The sequence below is a fragment of the Pelodiscus sinensis genome, chromosome 2, assembly GCF_049634645.1.
Source record: "Pelodiscus sinensis isolate JC-2024 chromosome 2, ASM4963464v1, whole genome shotgun sequence".
NCBI classification, from domain to species: domain Eukaryota; kingdom Metazoa; phylum Chordata; order Testudines; family Trionychidae; genus Pelodiscus; species Pelodiscus sinensis.
This window is the reverse complement of record NC_134712.1, coordinates 118,569,614-118,589,333: the sequence shown is the minus strand read 5'-3', so window position 1 is coordinate 118,589,333 and position 19,720 is coordinate 118,569,614. Positions and strand designations below refer to the sequence as shown.

The window sequence follows — 19,720 nt, the reverse complement described above, 5'->3', positions numbered from 1 at the left end:
AGCTAAGGCTCCTTAGGCAAATATAAATCTGGCATTCCCTACCTTTTAAGTGTTTCACTTAGCAACCTAAATAAGAGTCTTGTAATCTAATTTTTTAAATATGTAATTTCCTAATTTTTAAGAAGAAAAATAATTAATTCTGCTTTGCACAAGTGTAAAAGTCCATGCCTTTGAACCCTGAACCTTCAATACTGACTGCTGATACTTGGGTTATAGGACTAACTATGTTGGGTTATTGCAGGAGAAGGCTGTTATCCCAAGGGGTGGGGAGGAAAGGGCCACTGACATCATGTACTAAGCCCGGAGGAGCAGTCAGGGGAAGCCTGGCCCAGGTTAACTCTCTCTCTCTTTCTCTCCCCCCCTCCCCCCCCAGGGGCTGGCAACCTTTTCAAACCAAAGAGCCAAACTACATCAAAATTCAGAACTAGCGGTCAACAAAGAGCCATATAAGAATGCAGGCGTCAGGACAAGGGTCTGGGTGTGTGGAGGACTCAGAGCAAAGGGTGGAGAGTGCTGGAGTTGGCCCAGGGGGTGGGAAGCTCAGGACAAAGGGTTGGATGTGTGAGTGGGCTCAGGGCAGGTGGTGGGGGCTGCAGGACTTGGGGGGCTAGGACAGGTGATGGGGTGCAAGAGTCAGGGCAGTCGCTCGGAGGCTTATGGCAGGGAGTGGAGTGCAGGAGTGAGAGCAGGAGGCTGGGAGGTTTGGGAGACTGAGGGCAGGAGGGGGGTGCAGGGTAGGGGGGTGGGTATGTGGTGGGGCTTAGTGCAGAGGGGGGTGTAGGAATCAGGGCAGGGGGTGAACGGTTAAGGGCAGGGGACTGGGAGGTCTGGGGGGCTTAGCAGGGCTGCCCTTAGCAGCAAATATGATGCTGCTCTGGGGGGGACCACAGTTTCTGGACCCCCCCCCCTCGGCATCTTCTCCAGGAGAGGGGGGCAGACAGCAGTTTCCAGCCCACTCCCTGGCATCTCCTCAGGGAGAGGCGGGGAGGCAGTGGTTTCTAGCCCTCCCCAGTGTGTCCTGGTCAGGGAGATGCTAGGCTGTGGTTCCCAGTCAACCCCCACATGTCTCCTGGGGATGGGAGGAGGGTTGCTGTGCTCCCCACAGCATCTCTTAGAGGTGAGGAGGCTGCCAGGCCACAGTTCACAGCCCCCTAGTTTGTCCTGGTGGTGAGGGGACTGCCAGGCCACAATTTGCAGCCCCCCAGCATGTCATGGGATGGGTGGGGGCCACAAGGCCACAGTATGCAGCTCTTCCCCCAGCATGTCCTGGGGAAAGGGTATGCAGACCCCCTCCCCCCACGTGTTCTGGGGAAGGGTTGAAGCTGGGACCAGGGCTGTGTGGTAGCTGCCCAGCTGCCCCTGGGGCAAGGCTGTGTGGCAGATGGCTCCCCCGTGTGCTGGACCCCAGGAGCAGCCACACTGTGGCCTGGCTCCAACTCTGGCATACAGGGCAGCAGCCTACCACGTGGCAACTGCCAGAGCCGGAAGCCGGACTGTGGTGCGGCTGCTCTGTGGGCCGGAGTGTACCTCACACCAAAGCCCAGCTTTAGCTCCAGCAGCTGCCCGCCATGCAGCCCGCCCCAGGAGCAGCCAGGCAGCCACCACACCGCCTTATCCCCCCACTCTCCCACCAAGCCCACCAGCAGTAGCAGCAGCAGCCACAGCTTAATTTCCACATGCATGGAAGATGAGTGCTGCCACGTGCAGAGGTGGGTGGGATTAGGCGCGCACTCTAGGGAACTCCCAGCGGCTCTCAAAAGAGCCATATTTGGTTCTCTCACAAGCCATATTTGGCTCACGAGCCATAGGTTGCTGACCCCTGCCCTACCCTCTGGAAGTATGGGGCTTTGCCTCCAATGGTGCTGCAGAGCCCATGTGCTGGGAGGAGTCTTTCCCCAATTCTCCCCCTCCAACTCTTCCTGGCCCTGGGTACTGAGAAGAGAGTTGGGACACTGGAGCCATGCATGCGCCAAGTCCAATGAGTCAAAAGTAGTGAGCCTACCTTGGCTGTCACCCTTCCCATCTCTACGCTCCCACAAATTCCCAGTTCAGTGTCATCTGCTGCTATCGCAGCTGCTTCAGTGAGGCAGGGACCTGGCCATTTAGAATGTTCCTTTTATTTTGGCCGTCTGACAAAATATTCTTGAGGAAAAAAAGCAGAAGTAGTGACATAGTGATTGTTAATAGTTGATAAATCCACAAAACGTCAGTAGAATTTCATAGGACACAGAAAACCTTTCTGTTGAGAGTTTTCTGGCTGCCAAATTTCAAAGGGACAATGGAGGTGTTAGAGATTATTCAAAATGAAAGGCTCCAAGAAGCTTGTATAATGGGAAGTGTTAGGCACCCCAAATGTAGGTGTCAGTGCCAACTCTGTGATCATCCAGCATTTATTTTCTTTATTTTTGTAGCTGCACAGCTCTGGGAACTGCAGAAGGAGTCCCTGGGACTGATCGGTCAGATGCAGTTTGTGTGGAGCCTACCATGTCTGTACAACCACAAGATGGTATATTTCATCATATGTAATTATGCATCAGAAAGTATAGGGTAGGATTTTCAAAAGGACTCAGTGAGGCATAACTCTGTTCCCAATGAGGCTAGCTCTAATGGATGCAGTTAAGCTAATTCTGAGTCTTTTTGAAAATCCCCCTCAAAATATTTTGTTATTAAAGACTACTTTATGCTGTTTTGAACTGCAGCTCCTTGTGACAAACCCCAACTGTAGTCTATGTTCAGTACTGTATAAAGCTTTATACTTTTTATTGAAATTACATACCAGACGAGATTATTGTAATACCCATTAATTACCATCACAGTTGCAATTCTGACTCTTTTGCATTCCTCTCATTTTTAACTGTTAAAAGAAAAGCTACCAACTTTTGTCTGTGCAATGTTGATAGCAATAGACACAGCGTCAGTCAAAAGCAGCTCCTGATGTCTGATAATGAGGCCCATTGCCATTTTTATCTTTAATGTGGATGTGCTGTCCCAGAGAGACTATATGTTTCAGCATGCACTGAGCTGTCTTGATCTAAGTTGAAGGCTAAGTCTTGTATGCGAGGGCCTGTGTAGCTCATTGAGACTGCCTTCAGAGCCTTTTGAGGCAAATCAAACATAGCTCTTGGGCTCCTGGCAGTTTACTCATGAATCCTTCAATTGAGCAAAAATTGGTCATGCTTGTATTGGGCTGTCTTCAGAGTTTAAATCTGTAGTTCTTTTTAAGATGGCACTGTAAAGTAAAGCATTGGCTTGATCAGGCTCCTTGTCATGTAACATGATGTGGCATAAAGCTGGTAGAGTTATTTTAGAAATCCAAGTTTGAAAAGAAAAATCTTACTGCTTCCAAGCTAAGTCTAGACTGCAGGCTTCTTTCAGAAGAAGTTTTTTCCGAAGAGATGTTCCCAAAAAACTTCTTTCCAAAGAGAGCTCCACACAGCAAAAGCACATTGAAAAAGCAATCTGCTTTTTCGAAAGATAGCGTCCACATTGATTGGATGCTATCTGGAATTTAAGTTCTGATTACTATGGACGGAGTGGCCACTAGGGTACCTATGCTTTTTTTCTGCAGGCTTCTTCTTTTAGGAAAAAAAGCCCTCTTCCCCATCCCACACACCTTTTTCCAAAAGAGTTATTTCAGAAAAAGGCTTCTTCCTCATCAAAAGAGGTTTACCACTGTCGGAAAACCCCGTGTTCTTTCAACTTTCTGTCGAATGAACACAATTGCAGTGTGGACGTAAGTGTAGTTTTTCCAGAAAAACTCTGCAGTGTAGACATATCCCAAGTAAGCCAGGGTTGTGTCATTGCAAACTATAAGCTGCTCACTGATCTGACTTTTTTTTTTATTCTACAGAAACAAACAAGATCTTGTATGTTCTGACTGTTCCAATCCTCTTTGTGACATTAACCAGCATTATCATCCTTATTGTATATTACAAAAACAAGGGGAAAAAACTGACAGGTACATTATGGCTAATGATTTTTAGGAATTCAACTTAATGTTGGCAGAGGTTTAAACTGTATGATTTGACTTGAGTGGAAATTATCACGTTAAAACACATGTGATGTTTGAAAAATGATATGCTCTACAGTTTATGTATTTTAGCTAGCACCAAATAGAACTTTCGATTCCTTTTCTGTAGGGGTGTGTCTAGACTGGCAAGATTTTGCGCAAAAGTGGCTGTTTTGGCGCAAAAACTTGCCAGCTGTCTACACTGTCCTCTTGAATTCGCGCAAGAGCACTGACTTTGTAATGTACAAAATCAGTGCTTCTTGCACAAATACTTTCACGCTCCTGCTCGGGAAAAAGCCCTCTTGCGCAAGTATTCTTTCGTGTGAGGGTCAGTGTAGACAGGGAAGAATTGTTTTGCGCAAAAAAGCCCCAATGGCTAAAATGGCGATCGGGGCTTTCTTGCACAAAATCGCGTCTAGACTGGCCACGAATGCTTTTGTGCAAAAGCACTTTTTGCACAAAAGCATCCATGCCAATCTAGACGCGCTTTTGCAGAAATACTTTTAACGGAAAAACTTTTCCGTTAAAAGTATTTCCGCAAAATCATGCCAGTCTAGACGCAGCCTAGGAGTATGTCTACATCTACATTATTTCGAAATGACTAGTGTTACTTTGAAATAACTTAGTCCGCATCTACACAGCAGGCAGTTATTTCAAAATAATGTCAAAATACTGTCAAACTGAAGGACTTTTTACTCTGACTCTTGTAACTCTCATTGTACGAGGAGTAAGGGAAGTCAGAGGAAGAGTGCTCTATTTCGAAATAAGTGCTGTGTATACCAGGGATGGGCAATAATTTTTGCCTGGAGGCCACTTCAAAAATTTTTGAAGAAGCCCCAGGCCACCCCGGAAGGGGCACGGCCTAAACAGGAAGGGGCGGGGCTATCCACCCCCAGACCATGATTGGTCTGGGGGTGGGGGAGCCCCTTTGTCCCCCCTTTCCACTAGGCAACCATGCTCCCCCACCCCTAGGCCAATCAGGACCTGGGGGCAGGGGAGCGTGGAAGCCTCCTCTGCTCTCCCCCCCACCCTGCGAGCAGTGCATGATACTTCAAAGCACCACATGCTCCTGGCAGGGCAGGAGGAGGCTTCGCATGCTCTCTCCCCCCCCCCCCGGCCCTAATTGGCTTGGGGGCGGGGGAGCAGCAGGGTCTCTGCAGGCCAGATCCACCCACTTGGTGGGCCGGATTCAGCCCATGGAGGCCCTTTTGCCCACCCCTGGTGTAGACACACCCAATTTCAAAATAAACTATTTTGAAATAAGCTACTCAATTGATGTAGCTCAATTTGCCTCGCTTATTTTTAGTTAAGCCCTGCAGTGTATACCGTAGGGTATAAACTTTAGGCTTATCACTCTGGTGCCTTGTCAAACCAGCTTTTGTGCAGCAATTGGATTGTCAAAATCAGATGTCAAATATACATTCCAGTGGAGTTGTGTTTATGTTTGCAAGGCATGTATTGTGTGGCCTGCATGCTTGGCAGCTGTACTATATCCATCTGATACCAGATCGGGTCCCCAGGACTATTCTGTCCAGACTCCATGGAGGTTACCATATTGCAAAGCAAAACAATCTGCACAATGTGACCTCACACATACTGTACATATGGGCTCACACTAAACAGAGGATGCCTTTTGAGACTGCCTTATTAAAATTGTCTCTGCATGCCTCTAGTACAGACACATATTTGAGAATGTGATCATGTTTATTGTTTGGACTAGGGTCAACATTTGATACAGTATTTCCATTATAGTAGAGAAATGTGATTTTCATCTATTATCAATGGCATTAAATATTCTGCACAAGGGGGAAATGCTTCAGCAATTGCTATGTGGATGTTGATGCATCTGTAGAAACTCATTTTAACCTCTTAAGTATTAATAAATTGGAGCAAACTGTTATTACTTCTTTTGCATTTACTTCCTCCTCCTAAAAATCTTTTTCTCAACTGTCCTTTTTCCCTTTCATTTCCTCAGTTCCATCTGCCTGGGTTTTTTGTGCCATTCTTCTCCTGCATAGTTTAAATACACTTTTAAATAGTGTTTTATAAGTTGGCTACTATTTCCACGCTGAATGCTTGTCTCCCTAAATCAGGAGTCCTTTAGATGGGTTGGAGATAATGGTGACCCTCATTGCAAACCATTTTAGATTCAGTGCAGGTTACAGTGAAATCATATTAATCTGGATTTTCATCACTCTGCAGCCTCCAGTGGCTTTTTATGCCCTTTAAGAGAGATTCCAGACTGACAGATGATACTACTTACATAGCACTCGTGTCTGGGCTCTGCAGAACTAGGAGGAGGCACTATCTACAGTGCAGTGGATAGATATGGGTACTTGGCATGAATGGAACAAATGAATAGCCAAGACCAGGCAGCAGCTAAGAACTGGATATCTATTCTGCTTTTCTACAGACACACAGAAGCAGCATGATATTAAAAAGCACATAGGACCTAGCACTACAAAATCCCCATAAACTATAATTACTATAAAGTAGCAGTCACTGTTACAAAGCATCACTGAGTTTAAACCTTTTCCTTCAGAGATGTTCTCATTTAGTTCCCAGTTAAGCATATCCTAATTAAGCAGGCCAGACTAAAACTGCCATCCCATGGTGGTTTCAGTGTTTGTGTGGGTTTCCCCCCCTCTAGCCTCCTCATTGCTATTTGGGCATTCATGTGACACCTCTTGAAATAGATCAACCAATTGTATGGTTGTAACTGGGTCGATAAGAGGCCAGTCATAGCTTGTTGGCATGTGACCAGGAATAAAGCCCCATTTGATGTGGAACATAGTTTAACCACATTCTATTTTAGGAACTTATAGACATTTGTTCCATAAGGATGTATCCTATTCAAGTTATAATAAACCAGGCTAGACAGTCATTTGGCCTTTTGAACAAAGTAAATAAAAACAATCTTAGACCGTTAGGTTTCATTTAATATAGGTGATAATGAATAACTGTATATTATTTGATCTGTGATTGACTTAAGAAAGCCTGCTAAACACTATTGCTATTATTTTGTTTCCCTTACAGCAGATCTACAGCACTGGGCTAATGAAGTATGCGGCCAAATAAAAGGGACGAAGGTAAATGTCAATGTCTAAATTTTTCATTGTTATTATGCTTTACTGATTTTTTTGCTGACCCTCATGGCAGCCTCAACACTTAGTACAGACAAATGAGTCCACAGATTTCTCCCCAGCTATTCACTAACTACTGTACCACCCAAAGACAGAAATCTGGTAGTTACAACAAAGGACAAAAAAGTGATGGTAGTCTGGCTTTAATTCCTGTAAGAGACAACGAGCCAAGTTTTTCTCTAAGTTACATGAATGTAACCTCTGTGGGTATGTCTACATTTGCACCCTCTTTTGAGAGAGGGATGCAAATGAAGACATTTGAAATTGCAAATGAAGCCGGGATTTAAATATCATGTGCTTCATTTGCATATTTGCGTTATGGCGCTATTTTGAAATAGCACTATTTCAAAATAACAGATGCTGTTAAGACGCAGTTATTTCGAGAGAAAACCCTTCTCTCGAAATAACTGGTAAACCTCATTTTATGAGGAATAAGGGTTATTTTGAGAGAAGGGTTTTCTCTCGAAATAACCGCATCTTAACAGCGTCTGTTATTTTGAAATAGCGCCGTAACGTGAATATGCAAATGAAGCACGGGATATTTAAATCCCGGCTTCATTTGCAATTTCGAACGTCTTCGTGTGCGTCCCTCTCTCGAAAGAGGGTGCAAGTGTAGACATACCCACATGTGAGAGTGACACTCAAGATAAACTGACAGCAGAATTAGGCCCAGTGACTCAGTGTGTGTCCTAGGGCATACTATTTGAATTTTTTCCCCGCCATTCTACATAGCTAGATGATAAAGACCTCTTTATCTACATAAGTACCTATTCCTTTCCGTTTCTGAACAAGGAATGATTTGCATTATACTCTTTTGTTTTTTCTGGCCCTTGTTTGTCTTTTCTAAGAAGTGCTCCGTTAATGATGTTAATTGTTCTAATGTGCTAGGGCTTTCTAATCATTAGGTAATCCCAGGAAAATTCCTGTAAATGCCATTTTTGCACTTACCATAGAAAGTAGCCAAATGAAAAAATGCAGAAAATTGGTGGGCAGGGTCATTGAACATATAAGGCCCGAGTCCATTCCATTCTCTCCAGCCTAAATCAGGAGTGACTCCGTTCATGTCAGAGGAATGGAAGGTGAGCAAACATGGTATAAGTGAGAGAAGAATCAGCTCTTCCTTTATAAAAATGGGGGAGAATATTTAAGGTCAAATCCTCTGCTGAGGTAAATGGTCACTGCTACTTTGACTTAAGGGGAGTTTCACATAAAGACAAGTACTTGACCTTTAGAATTTAGAGGATTTCAGATCAAGGATAGGGTAGACCAGGGCATTAAACTTGAAAGAATAGTCCATTATTAAGAGGAAACCCTTTTGAGCCTTAAAGTGTAGCTTTGTTCTGAAAAGTGACTATAAAAATGGAATTCCATGCTCATTGTCTCAACAATTTTCAAGTCCAATGTGCTCATTTCACAATATTTTTCTAACTCTGTACCTAGCAAGCTCACCCAAAGTTCTGTAAGCTAATCTGGATTCTTCCTTCTTCATGCATCACCATCATTAATAAAGGTTTGGCCGTCAGTGCCACCTGTGCAAACCTGATTGCCTACAACGGCTTACTGAGATGTAGCCAATTGGATCTTATAACAATGAGAGGAAAGAAAGAATAGAATCTAACTCACTTGCTTAGCTGTTTTGGCTCTGAGGCGCCAAAAGGGGCAATAACCAATTACAAATTTATTTTTGTCTCCCATGGGAGCAGATTTGACTCTGAATACACCCAAGGAGCAGACCTATTCAGTGAAATCCTTGTCATATATCCAAATAGAATTTCATTTTACGGGTCAAAAAATGTAGGTGGTGCTGTTCTAAATAAGCAAATATATTGCAAGACTATTAAGTTCTCTAAATAGCATTTCTACTCTGCTAAAGAAAAATAATGTTCTGATTACCTGTTGATTAAACATTTTTTTCTTTTGGATTTCATTTAGGAATCTCCCAGAGATCCTGTTAATACAAACATGGTGAATGCTATGAGTCCTCAGCCTTCTGAAGGAATATATTTGCTAACCCTTGATGACTACGGTTTTTCTGAAGACATGGGTTGCCCAAATGGGCACACTCTCTATGGGAAAGGCAGCCCAGATACAGTCCACTATGAACTGAGAGAAAACATCCCAACATGGTCATCCTCAGACTCGGATACTAAAGACAATTTCAAGCAGATTCCTATGGAAGATGAATATGTAGATAGAGCTCCCCATGCCCATGGTTTTTTACCATTATTGAGTCGGCCAGACAGTAAACCCATGACACCATTTTCAGAGCCACTGGAGGTAGGAGAGAATGACAGCTTAAGTCAGTGCTTCACAGGAACTGAAAGCATGGTGGATTTAGCTGGCTGCTATAGCTCTGATCTATCATATGGAGTGGACTGCAGCCATGCATCCTCAGACAAATACTTACAGAAATCTTGCCCTTGCACCTGTAGTCATATGAAGGATATGGAGAGAAAGGACACAGATCGCTTCCCTGTGAACCCAGAGTCAAAGAACAACTGTATGGGCTGTGGGGTTTCATCTAGGGAATTTCCTAAAAAGTGGAGTGAACCCCTTGGTGCAGCAGTTGACTGTACCACAACTTCACTGGAAAATGGACTTTATCCACAATGTGCCTGTGGCTTGGACTTTCCCTCTGCAGGTCAGAGTACTTTAGCAAGTAATCCTGGCAATGAAGAAACTCCCTCTGAAGGTACTGACACAAAGTACCAGAACACAACCAGAAGCACCTCAGGGGCAAATTGTAGCACTTCAGACATCCCACAAGCATCGGGTAAGCAACTCCTTCTGCAGGCTCACTGTACATCTTTTCATATATCCTTCATACTTTCCCAGTATTATTTTACTTTGAATCACAGTGGAGGGTATGGTTTGGGGGAAGGAGCAATGAATAAAATGAAGCTTTTTTTTCCCCTTCATTTATTTGCCTTGCAGCTACTTTGAATGACCAGGATAAAAGAGCCAGTACATTTGTTTTCTGTTGGATTCTGGAAATGGTCTAGACCCAGTGAGGTTTCATGCTGGTGCCAGTGGTTATTCTCCACCCAGCAAAGAAACCTCCAGCATCTTGGCTCCTACTGCAGAGGCTAGACAGTTTATGCTGTCGTCTAAATATTTTGATGGTGGAACAAAGTGAATTCATTGCATTTTCATCTCCGATCATGAAGTTCTTAGTTAAACACCAATCAGAAGCATGAAGTTTGCAGTTAAACACCATTATGACTGACAAATAAAGAGAAGGCCATTTTTTGTTTCTATAACTTTTTGTTTTTATTAATTTTAACATATTAGAATTAGTTTTAAAATAATTTGGTAACACACTGTTGTTCTGCCCCAAAACTTCTATCTTCTTAATAATTCTGGAACAGAGTTATTTAGTATATTTTTAAATTTAAATGGGCTGCCTTTTCCATAGAGAATGTGCCCTTTAAACTTCAAACTAAATTCCTGACAAACAGGAGAAAAGAAATAAAATAAAAGGAATAGAATGATATAGGGACTAATGTCTATCTCAGAGTAGCACCCCCTTTCTGAACTGATTACTTAACAGCCACTACGCTCTCCTCCCTCAAATGTCTCCTCAATACCCTCAGCTAGGGTAACTAGATAGTAAGTAAGAAAAATTGGTGCTAGTGAGAGGGGGGAATAGGCACCTATATTAGACAAAAGGCCAAATATCAGGACTATCCTTAACAGGGCATCTGGTCACACTAACCATATCTTCTATGATGACTGTAAGAAATCATCTATTTTATGACGGTTGTAGAAACAGGTATATAGTTGGTCCACTTACAACTGTTGTAAAGGGGAAAATGTATACAGAAACAGCATATATATATTTGTGTGTGTGTTTTCCCACATTTCATGTACTTTTAGACTGCAATCTATTCAGGGCAGCAATCCTGCCTCTATACATGCTTTTAAGTCATCTAACAGAATGGGACCTTGAAACTGATTAAAGCCTCTGGGTACTATAGTTACACAAGTATTAATAATAGGCAGTCATCCTGCTATAAATGCATATTATACTGTATCTTGGAGCAGTATGCTGGACGCTTTCATATCGACCTGCCAACGCCCAAATGTGGGATATAATGTGTCAGAGGCCACTGAAAATTGTTATCCACATGGTTGACTTAAGCTATTGCTGGATTCATTCCTTTGGTGTATATGATTCATTCTGTTATACATTATTTGTTTAGAACAGAGGTAACTTTGGGGCTAAAAGGAGGGACATTAAAGGTAGGTCTAGAGATCAGGTCCTGTTTGACACTGGCAGAATGTAACTCCTCTCTTACTCTGTCCTACAGTAGAATGGAGAGAGAGAGAGAGAGAGAGAGAGAGAGAGAGAGGCTATAGCTATTCTGCGGCCTTCTTCCGCAAAAGCTTATGCAAATGAAGCACAGCGTAAAATATTGCCGTGCTTCATCCGCATAATTAATTAGCTGGCGTTTTTGCGCAAGAGGCTTTTGCGCAAAAAGGAGCTGTATAGATGGTACCTTTTTGCGCAAAACCCCCTTTTGCGCAAGACCTGTTCTTCTTGAAAAAGTGAGGAAGAACGGCTCTTACGCAAGAGGGGGGTTTTATGCAAAAAGCCATCTACACAGCACCATTTTGCGCAAAAGGCTCTTGTGCTAAAACGGCTGCTAATTAATTATGCAAATGAAGCATGGTGATAGTCTGTTCCACGCTTCATTTGCATAAGCTTTTGTGGAAGAAGGCTGCAGTATAGACATAGCCAGAGAGAGAGAGAGAGATTAGGGAGCAGAGGGGCACGGAAGATTAGTTATTGGGGGTTTGGACGGATACATGGTTGGAAGTGTATCTCACGTGGTCTGCTGTATATTTCTCTCTGGGTAGTTTTAATTGCATAGGCACCACTGAGTGCCTTCACATACAATAGTGCCACCTGGTGAAACCTGAGTAGGCATACAGTGTTGTTTCCTTACCATAAACTACATATGACTGCTGTTTGGGCCTTTCACAGGGAGAGCCAATTCTAAAGTAATAATTTTAATTAATCAACACACTTCAGATGCATAGTTCATGTGTTATTTTTCTGCTTCTGGAATATCAGTGTTCTGAGGGGAATATCTGTGAGTGCATGTGCCCTGAAATAGGGCTTAGTAAATGGTTCCGTTCTGAGTCATGTTGTAGGACTATAAGGAGCATTAGTCCTCTGTGAATTGCTAGGACAGAAAAAGACACACAATACACATTTTTTAACTTGTTCTCAGTATGGACTGACATACTATTGGAACCATGTAGGTTAGTAAGCAGGAGAAGCGCCAGCATCTTCCTGGTAGGGAGGACTGAGGTGGAGTGAACCGAAAATTGTGGGGCTGCCCCATGCTACGTGTGGGCACAAACATTTATGTTTTAACAAAACGTTCCTAAACGTGGGTTTTATCTATTCTCAAAAGGAGAATAAAAATATATACCAACCAGTGTGTTTCAAACCACATCTCTGGCAGCTCACAGGAAACCAATAGGGAAAAAAACTGAAGTTAATAAATAAATAGGCTAATAATAACAGTAAGAATGCATGCAAACTTCTGGAAAAAATTACTGGTTAAATAATATTAATAGCTAATTACTTTAAATTGGAGAATATATTATATTATATTTAGAAATTAGCCCGTTGCACATGCAAAGTAAACAAAACAACCATGCACACATCGGTATTAAAGCAAAATAAACACCAACCGATCAATATTAAGTACATCTTTTTTCCTTAGCCAATCAAGCCTGTATTTCCATTCCAGCCAAATCACAACCCAATCTGTCCATTGCTGTTATTTGCAGCAAAAGAATTGGTGGCATTGTCAGAGCTAGCTTTAGGGGTGGCCTAGGAGGCGATATTGAGGGGGCATCTTGGTTGGGGGGCTCCATCACCGATACCCCCACATATATACACAGTCGGTCCGAGGCCCCTTTTTCCACCAGGAGCTAGGAGGAACATGGCTGGGGGCTTTCCAGCTGGAGGGTCCTACCATGTGTTGAGCTTCAGATGCTAGTCCTAAATGGGCTGGGGTGGGACAAGGCTTCCTCTTTACCTGCAAGGCCCACTCCTGAGACTGGGTCAGACCCACTTCCATGAATCTCCCCTGGCTGCAGAAAGCTCCCCAGGTCCCCATTTACCGCAGCCATTGCTCCGCAGTCATGGGGGGAGGGGTCATTATATGGGGAGCTGCACTGCATTTTCCTCAGACTGCCTTTTTCCCTCAGGCCAAACTAGGACATCAGCAGCATTCAGAGCTGGGTGGTTGGTGAGCAGCAGCTGCTGGATGTGTGCCCAGCTCTCATGTGCCACCACCAGCAACAGCGCAGAACTGCAGAAGGAAGGGTGGTTTGGCATGGCATTGCCATGCTTACATCTGCATGATTGCTGGCAGTAGTAGTGCCTTTAGAGCTGGGTGGTCAACCAACAGCCAGCGCTCTCTGGCTGCCCCTCTCTGAAGGCAGGGCTGCTACCAGCAGCAGCGAAGAAGTAAGAGTGCTAATGCCATACCTGACACCCTTACTTTTCATAACATTTTAACTTTGCGCTGGGAGAAGTAGTATGGGTAGTGGGCTAAGGCAAATTTTCAGGTGGATAGAGCCCCCAAAACACACCCTAGTGCTACTCCTGTTAGTGATTTTGTGACATGTCACCATTATAAACGAGAACTGGCTTGAAAAGGGAGAGTGGGGAACTGCCACACAAATTACACGGAAATATTTTTCTTTTTTACTCATCGATATTGAAAAATTAAAGAAAAAATGGTGAAATGTCCAGTTATGAAAGACTTTTGGCAGGTAAACATAAATCTTCAAACAAAAGTGTTGTTATGTGGGTCTGAGCCTTCAGACGCCAATTCATATGGTTCCAAATTTTAGAGGAATTTAAAACTGTAGTACAGTGGTTCCCAATCTTTTGTATAATGTGGACCAGCAAACCCATTCACAAACTTTTGGCAGACTGGTAGTATTTTATTTGCATATTCATTATGGTATTTAATTTTAAGAGGCGTCATGTTATTTTACATCACATCTGTATGCGCACAATACATGTCGTAATGGCAGATATCTACAATACTAAAAAAAATTCACAGAAAGAATTCCCCCCTGGGGTACCCTTTTTAGCAACTGAAATTTTGTCAGGGGCATAGTAGCTGGTGCCCACAAGTGGTGCTCTCCCCATCCTGCCCTGTGGGATGAGGGTGGTGTCATTGTATCTCCTCCAACTCCTTCTGTACAACCCTTGCCCTGTGTCTCTCTCTTCCCCAGCCTGGATGCTCTTGCTCCCACAGTCTCTCCACTGCCTCCCCTCCCCGCATTCCCCCTTTCCCTCCCTGTGACCCCCCTCAGAGTTTCCCTCCATTGCACCCGTGCTCCTATCTGCCCCATAAGTCTCCCCTGATCCCCACCAACAGCGCCTCCTGCCTCCTCCTCCTGTCCTGCCTCACATCCCTGTTCCCCCTCATCTCCCTTTACCATGTGAAACCTGGTTTGTGTAAACTGAGTTTGTGGCCACCTTCCAGTTCTCAGTAGGCAAATGTAAAAAGAAACAAAACCAATCCCTGTCATCCTGATTGGCAGCAACTGGAAGCCTCGGTAGAGACACCAAAGGATTGAATGCTGGTGGAAGCGATATATCTACTTACCCCTACGTAGTATGCCTATAGGTCCAAGTTTTCTGTACATTCGGCAGAGCAAAGTGGAGAGCTTTCATTGCCACTCTCTTGAGAGAGAGGATTTTAGTATTAACCTCTTCTATCAAAGTGGCACATTTAACAAGCAGTTAAATGTCAATTACTCATTAACTGACTTGTGTATAACATTCATGTTGTTTTTCTAAAATTGCTGTTCTCCCAATAAACAGCAGTAATGTTCACGGTAAGGGTTATTACTCTGTCCACAAACCAGCATTTGTGACATCAGAATCATGTTGATGGCTGGGGATTGTGACAACTAGATTAAGACTTCCCCAAAGAAACAACCCAGGCAGGAAATAAGGTAGTGCATACAGGAGATACCTTTTAGTCACACATCATGCTAATCAATGATAGTTAGAAAGAAAATACAGAAATAGTGTAGTGGGTTTTAGTTAAAGTAAATAATATTGCTAAAGTGAGCCTTTTGAAAAGACGTCCAAGTGCCACCAAACTGTTATAGATGTGCTCATGTATGGATTCAATGTAATTTATTGGAATACAGTCCTGGCATGCAAACATCACTGTTTATTGGGAGTACCAGATTGCTTTGGGCTGGGCCATGTTTCATAAAGAGTGATTGTTAATGGTTTTCTCTTTAACATTAACGAATAATTGCAGTGACAGGTGTTACAGCTGATTTTTAAAGTATGAAAGAGTCCAAAAAAACCCATGATGAATCTCTAGGCACTGTCCATAATAACTGAGGGTATGTCTACACTGCAGAGTTTTTCTGGAAAAACAGCCATTTTTCTGGAAAAATGACACTTATGTCCACACTGCAATTGCGTTCTTTCAACAGAAAGTCGAAAGAACGCAGGGGTTTTTCCAACAGCAGTAAAGAGCTCTTTCGGAAAAAGGCATGTGTGGACAGGGAAGAGGGATTTTTTTCAAAAGAAGAGGCCTCCAGGAAAAAGCACAGCTGCCCTGGTGGCCACTCCATCCACAGCAATCAGAACTTAAATGCAAGATAGCGTCCAATGAATGTGGACGCTATGTTTTGAAAAAGCACATTGCTTTTTCATTAAGCTTTTGCTGTGTATACACTATCTTTCAAAAAAAGTTTTTCTGGAAGATCTCTTCCGGAAAAGCTTCTTCCAAAAGAAGCTTGCGGTATAGACATAGCCTGATTTAAGTATTCTGTAGTAGGAAGAGTACATCCTAGGCTATGTCTAGACTGCAAGCCTCTTTCGAAAGAAAGCGTCTAGACTGCACGCGGAACTTTCGAAAGAGCAAGCCGCTTTTTCGAAAGAAAGCACCCAGTGAGTCTGGATGCTCTCTTTCGAAGAAGCCCTATTTACATTCAAGAATGCCTTCTTTCGAAAGAAGCACTTTCGAAAGAAGGCGTTCTTCCTCGTGAAATGAGGTTTACCCCCGTCGAAAGAAAAGCCGCGTTCTTTCGATTTAATTTCGAAAGAACGCGGCTGCAGTCTAGACGCAGGTGAAGTTTTTTCGGAAAAAGGCTACTTTTCCCGAAAAAACCCCTGAGTCTGGACACAGCCCTAGAGAGAGTGCATACTAATAATGCTCATCCAAAACTGTTTTTATTTTGGTATTTATTCGAGGTTGAGGAAAGTTAATTCTCCTCAGCATTTCTTAGAATTATTGTATGAATTTCAAAGTTCAAGGCTTTATCCTGCTCTTATAATGGCAAAATGCCCCATTCTCTTCGATGCCAGCAGGAAAGGGCTTTTATGACTGCCATGCATTTCTCATGACCAAACCTTTTAAAAGAGGCTTCTGTTAACATTGTAGTAGGATTCTGTGATTTAGCCTTGATCCCACAATGTGATCAACATGGATGGATCCCTGTTCCCATGCAAAGCCCCATTCAAATCACTGAGCACATCGCAGGATCTGGGTCATAGAATATAATCTCATCTGCTCTTAGGATTGCCCCATCAGTACACTGTACATTATTGGATTCTAGCTGGTCTAATGTTATCCATGGCTGTATGGCTTAGCAATAACCTTTTAAGTCTTCAAATTTTATTTATTTAAACTTACTGCATAATCTTACTGTATAATAAGTTCAATCATTTGAAAAATCACTATGGTGACCAGTAAGCTATAAATATCTAACACAGGGATATATATTCAGACAGTGAGCATTTTAATCATAGATTATGTGTGTAGCATTTCCCAGTTTAATCTGAGTATGTGTATTCGAGAGCAAATTCAGGATCCTGATGGGTTTGCTGCAGCTAGCTGGAGGGGGAGTGTAGATATCTTTTTCCTCCAGGTGAGTTTTAAAGGAAGAAATGTTCCTATCATCCCAGCTAAATGGTCTTAGATGACAGGTTCGGTGTTGGGAGGGAAAATAATAGGAATCAGATTCACTCAGCTAAATATTCATCTCATTAGACAAAATTCTGACAGAAAATATTAATCACACACATATGCTTTTTCTCCCTCCCTTTCCCTAGGAAATGTGACTGGAAACAGTAACTCTACATTTATATCAAGTGGACAAGTAATGAATTTTAAGGGAGATATAATTGTTGTCTATGTCAGTCAAAACTCCCAAGAGGGGACAACAGTTACTGGAACAGCTGATGAGAATGTGGGGAGTCCAGTGCAAGAGGAAAACCTGAACCGCTGTGAGACTTTTGCAGGCAACGCCCAACAATACAAAGAAAAATATGCTGATATGAATCCAGACTACTCTGCAGAAAACGAAGGACTAAATAGCACAGGGGAATATGAGAGACGGCCAGGGCCTGTGGTTCAAGAAGAGACCCAAGACGGTCAAGACAGGAAGTGCTGCCACAGTGGCTCCTTTCAACCTGTGCAAGAGGAGGGAAAACCGGGACAATTTTCAGAGAAAGCATTGCATTGATGGGAATCAACAGCTGTTGGCTCACTCTTAGTGCTTGCCTGAAACACCATGAATACTGAGGGACTGAAGACCAGGCAATGAGCGGCATCAATGGCTTGCACAGTTGTGTTAGCTGCTCAGAGGCCAGGTAGCCATGACTAGATCATTAGATCTGAGACTTTTATTATTCCTGGTGTCTCTTGGAGGACCTCATAAAATGGAACAGACAATTCCTCAGCAAATGCCTGGGATGCTGTCATGGTGGAAATTATTAGTGGAGACAGACGCAAGTGTAAAGCTGCCATCATTGCAGAAATATCTTTTCCCACAATCGTATAAATTGTTCAAGACTTGCTGTTGATTGCCTTATCCTTGGGACATAAAGTGGAAGACTAATTAATTTAGATAGGTTATAAACGGTTTGGGTTTCTCTCTCTGTGTGTACACAACAGCTAGCATATTGCGAATGCTATTGGATTATGGATACTAATTATGATTAATAGTCATAAGGCAAGTCTTAAGTATTGATTAGAATTTTTCTCTGATGACATCCAGGCAAGAATTTGGGGAAGAATTAAGCCAAGCCCTTGTGCATGGTCTTTCTCTTCCCCATTCCCTTGCATGTGGCTGGGAAGGATGGCAACCTTTGCATTCACATTTAGTGCCACTGCTGGCATATGGCTCTTCAAAAGAGGCAGTCATGAACTCAGCCCTCTACCTTTCCCCAGGAAAACATACACCGCAGTCTTTTTAAGGTGGGACAAAGGTCCATGTAACTGATTGGCACCTTGGAGCTCTAGCACACATTGTATTATCTCTTAGGCTATGTCTAGACTGCAAGCCTCTTTTGAAAGAGAGCGTCTAGACTGCAAGCAGTACTTTCGAAAAAGCAAGCCGCTTTTTCGAAAAAAAGCAGCGAGTGAGTCTGGATGCTCTCTTTCTAAAAAGCCCTGTTGGCATTCAAGAACGCCTTTTTTCGAAAGAGCACTTTCAAAAAAAGGCGTTCTTCCTCGTGAAATGAGGTTTACCGCCATCGAAAGAAAAGCTGCATTCTTTCAATTTAATTTCGAAAGAACGCGGCTGCAGTCTAGATGCAGGTGATGTTCTTTCGAAAAAAACCCTGAGTCTGGACACAGCCTTAGGCATAATATTTCCCAGAGCTCACACTGGGGCAATGCAACAGCTAAAATGCAGGGCTGCGCTTTTACAGCACATTAGATCTCTCTTCTACAAAGAAAACCAGATCCGGGTCCTGATTCACCACTGCATTACAGATGCATTTCCACTGAGGGACTCAGCCCCCTTATGTTTAAGACACAAAGGATGTGTTTGTTTGGTGTCTGGTTATATAGCAAATATGACAGAAATCCAAGGGGATGAATCTCCACTTGATAGGTTGAAATTTCCTGCAGATGCAAGTTGTGGGCATGAGCCAGATTTTCAGTTCTTTGAGGGCCAGGGATGAAGTTGCCGTTTAATTCATATTGAGTGCACCCACCCTTTGAAACAGTGACTATTAAATAGTTCCTATCTGACAGAAGAGGGGTCAGGTCTGAATACAAATTCCTGTTTTTTCCCAGGCAACCTGCCATCCCCCTCTGCTATTTGTATTAATGAAAAGAAGACTGATTCGCCTGCACAGATTGGTATCCGTAGCTGATGCTGTTTGAGCTGATGTCAAAATTTAAACCTAGGACCTCTCATGCTAAATGAACGAACAGGTAGAACTAAAGACTAAAGGCCCTGACCCAAAGAGCATTAAAGTCAATGGAGAGTCTTCCCAATGAATTCAGTAGTCTTTGGATCAGGCTGCTAGTCATTCAGGGATGTGCACCTCTATATGAACCAGCCACTAGATGGCTACAGAGACTCATAGAGGATCTCCTAGCAGCAAAAGGGAACTTTCTTGAAAGTGGGTTATTTTCTGACAGGTTTTCAGCTATTAGTGTGTTAAACAGTAGGGCTATGTCTACACTCGCGGATTCTTGCACAAATACGGCCATTCTTGCGCAAGAATCTGCAGAGCATCCACACTGCCCACCCGCTCTTGTGCAAG

The 19,720-nt window shown here is 43.2% G+C and overlaps 1 protein-coding gene across 1 annotated transcript in view; it reads left to right on the top strand.

Moving 5' to 3' along the window:
* The window catches only part of TNFRSF11A (TNF receptor superfamily member 11a), a 47,523-nt gene extending 28,748 nt beyond the window's left edge, over positions 1-18,775 (top strand). Inside the window, exons 6-10 of the mRNA XM_075921381.1 lie at positions 2,412-2,506; positions 3,851-3,958; positions 7,046-7,098; positions 9,085-9,925; positions 17,273-18,775. Of these exons, the coding sequence (XP_075777496.1) occupies positions 2,412-2,506; positions 3,851-3,958; positions 7,046-7,098; positions 9,085-9,925; positions 17,273-17,685 (1,510 nt within the window). The 3' untranslated portion in view covers positions 17,686-18,775. The remainder of the gene's footprint in view (positions 1-2,411; positions 2,507-3,850; positions 3,959-7,045; positions 7,099-9,084; positions 9,926-17,272) is intronic.
* Positions 18,776-19,720: the final 945 nt, after the last annotated feature.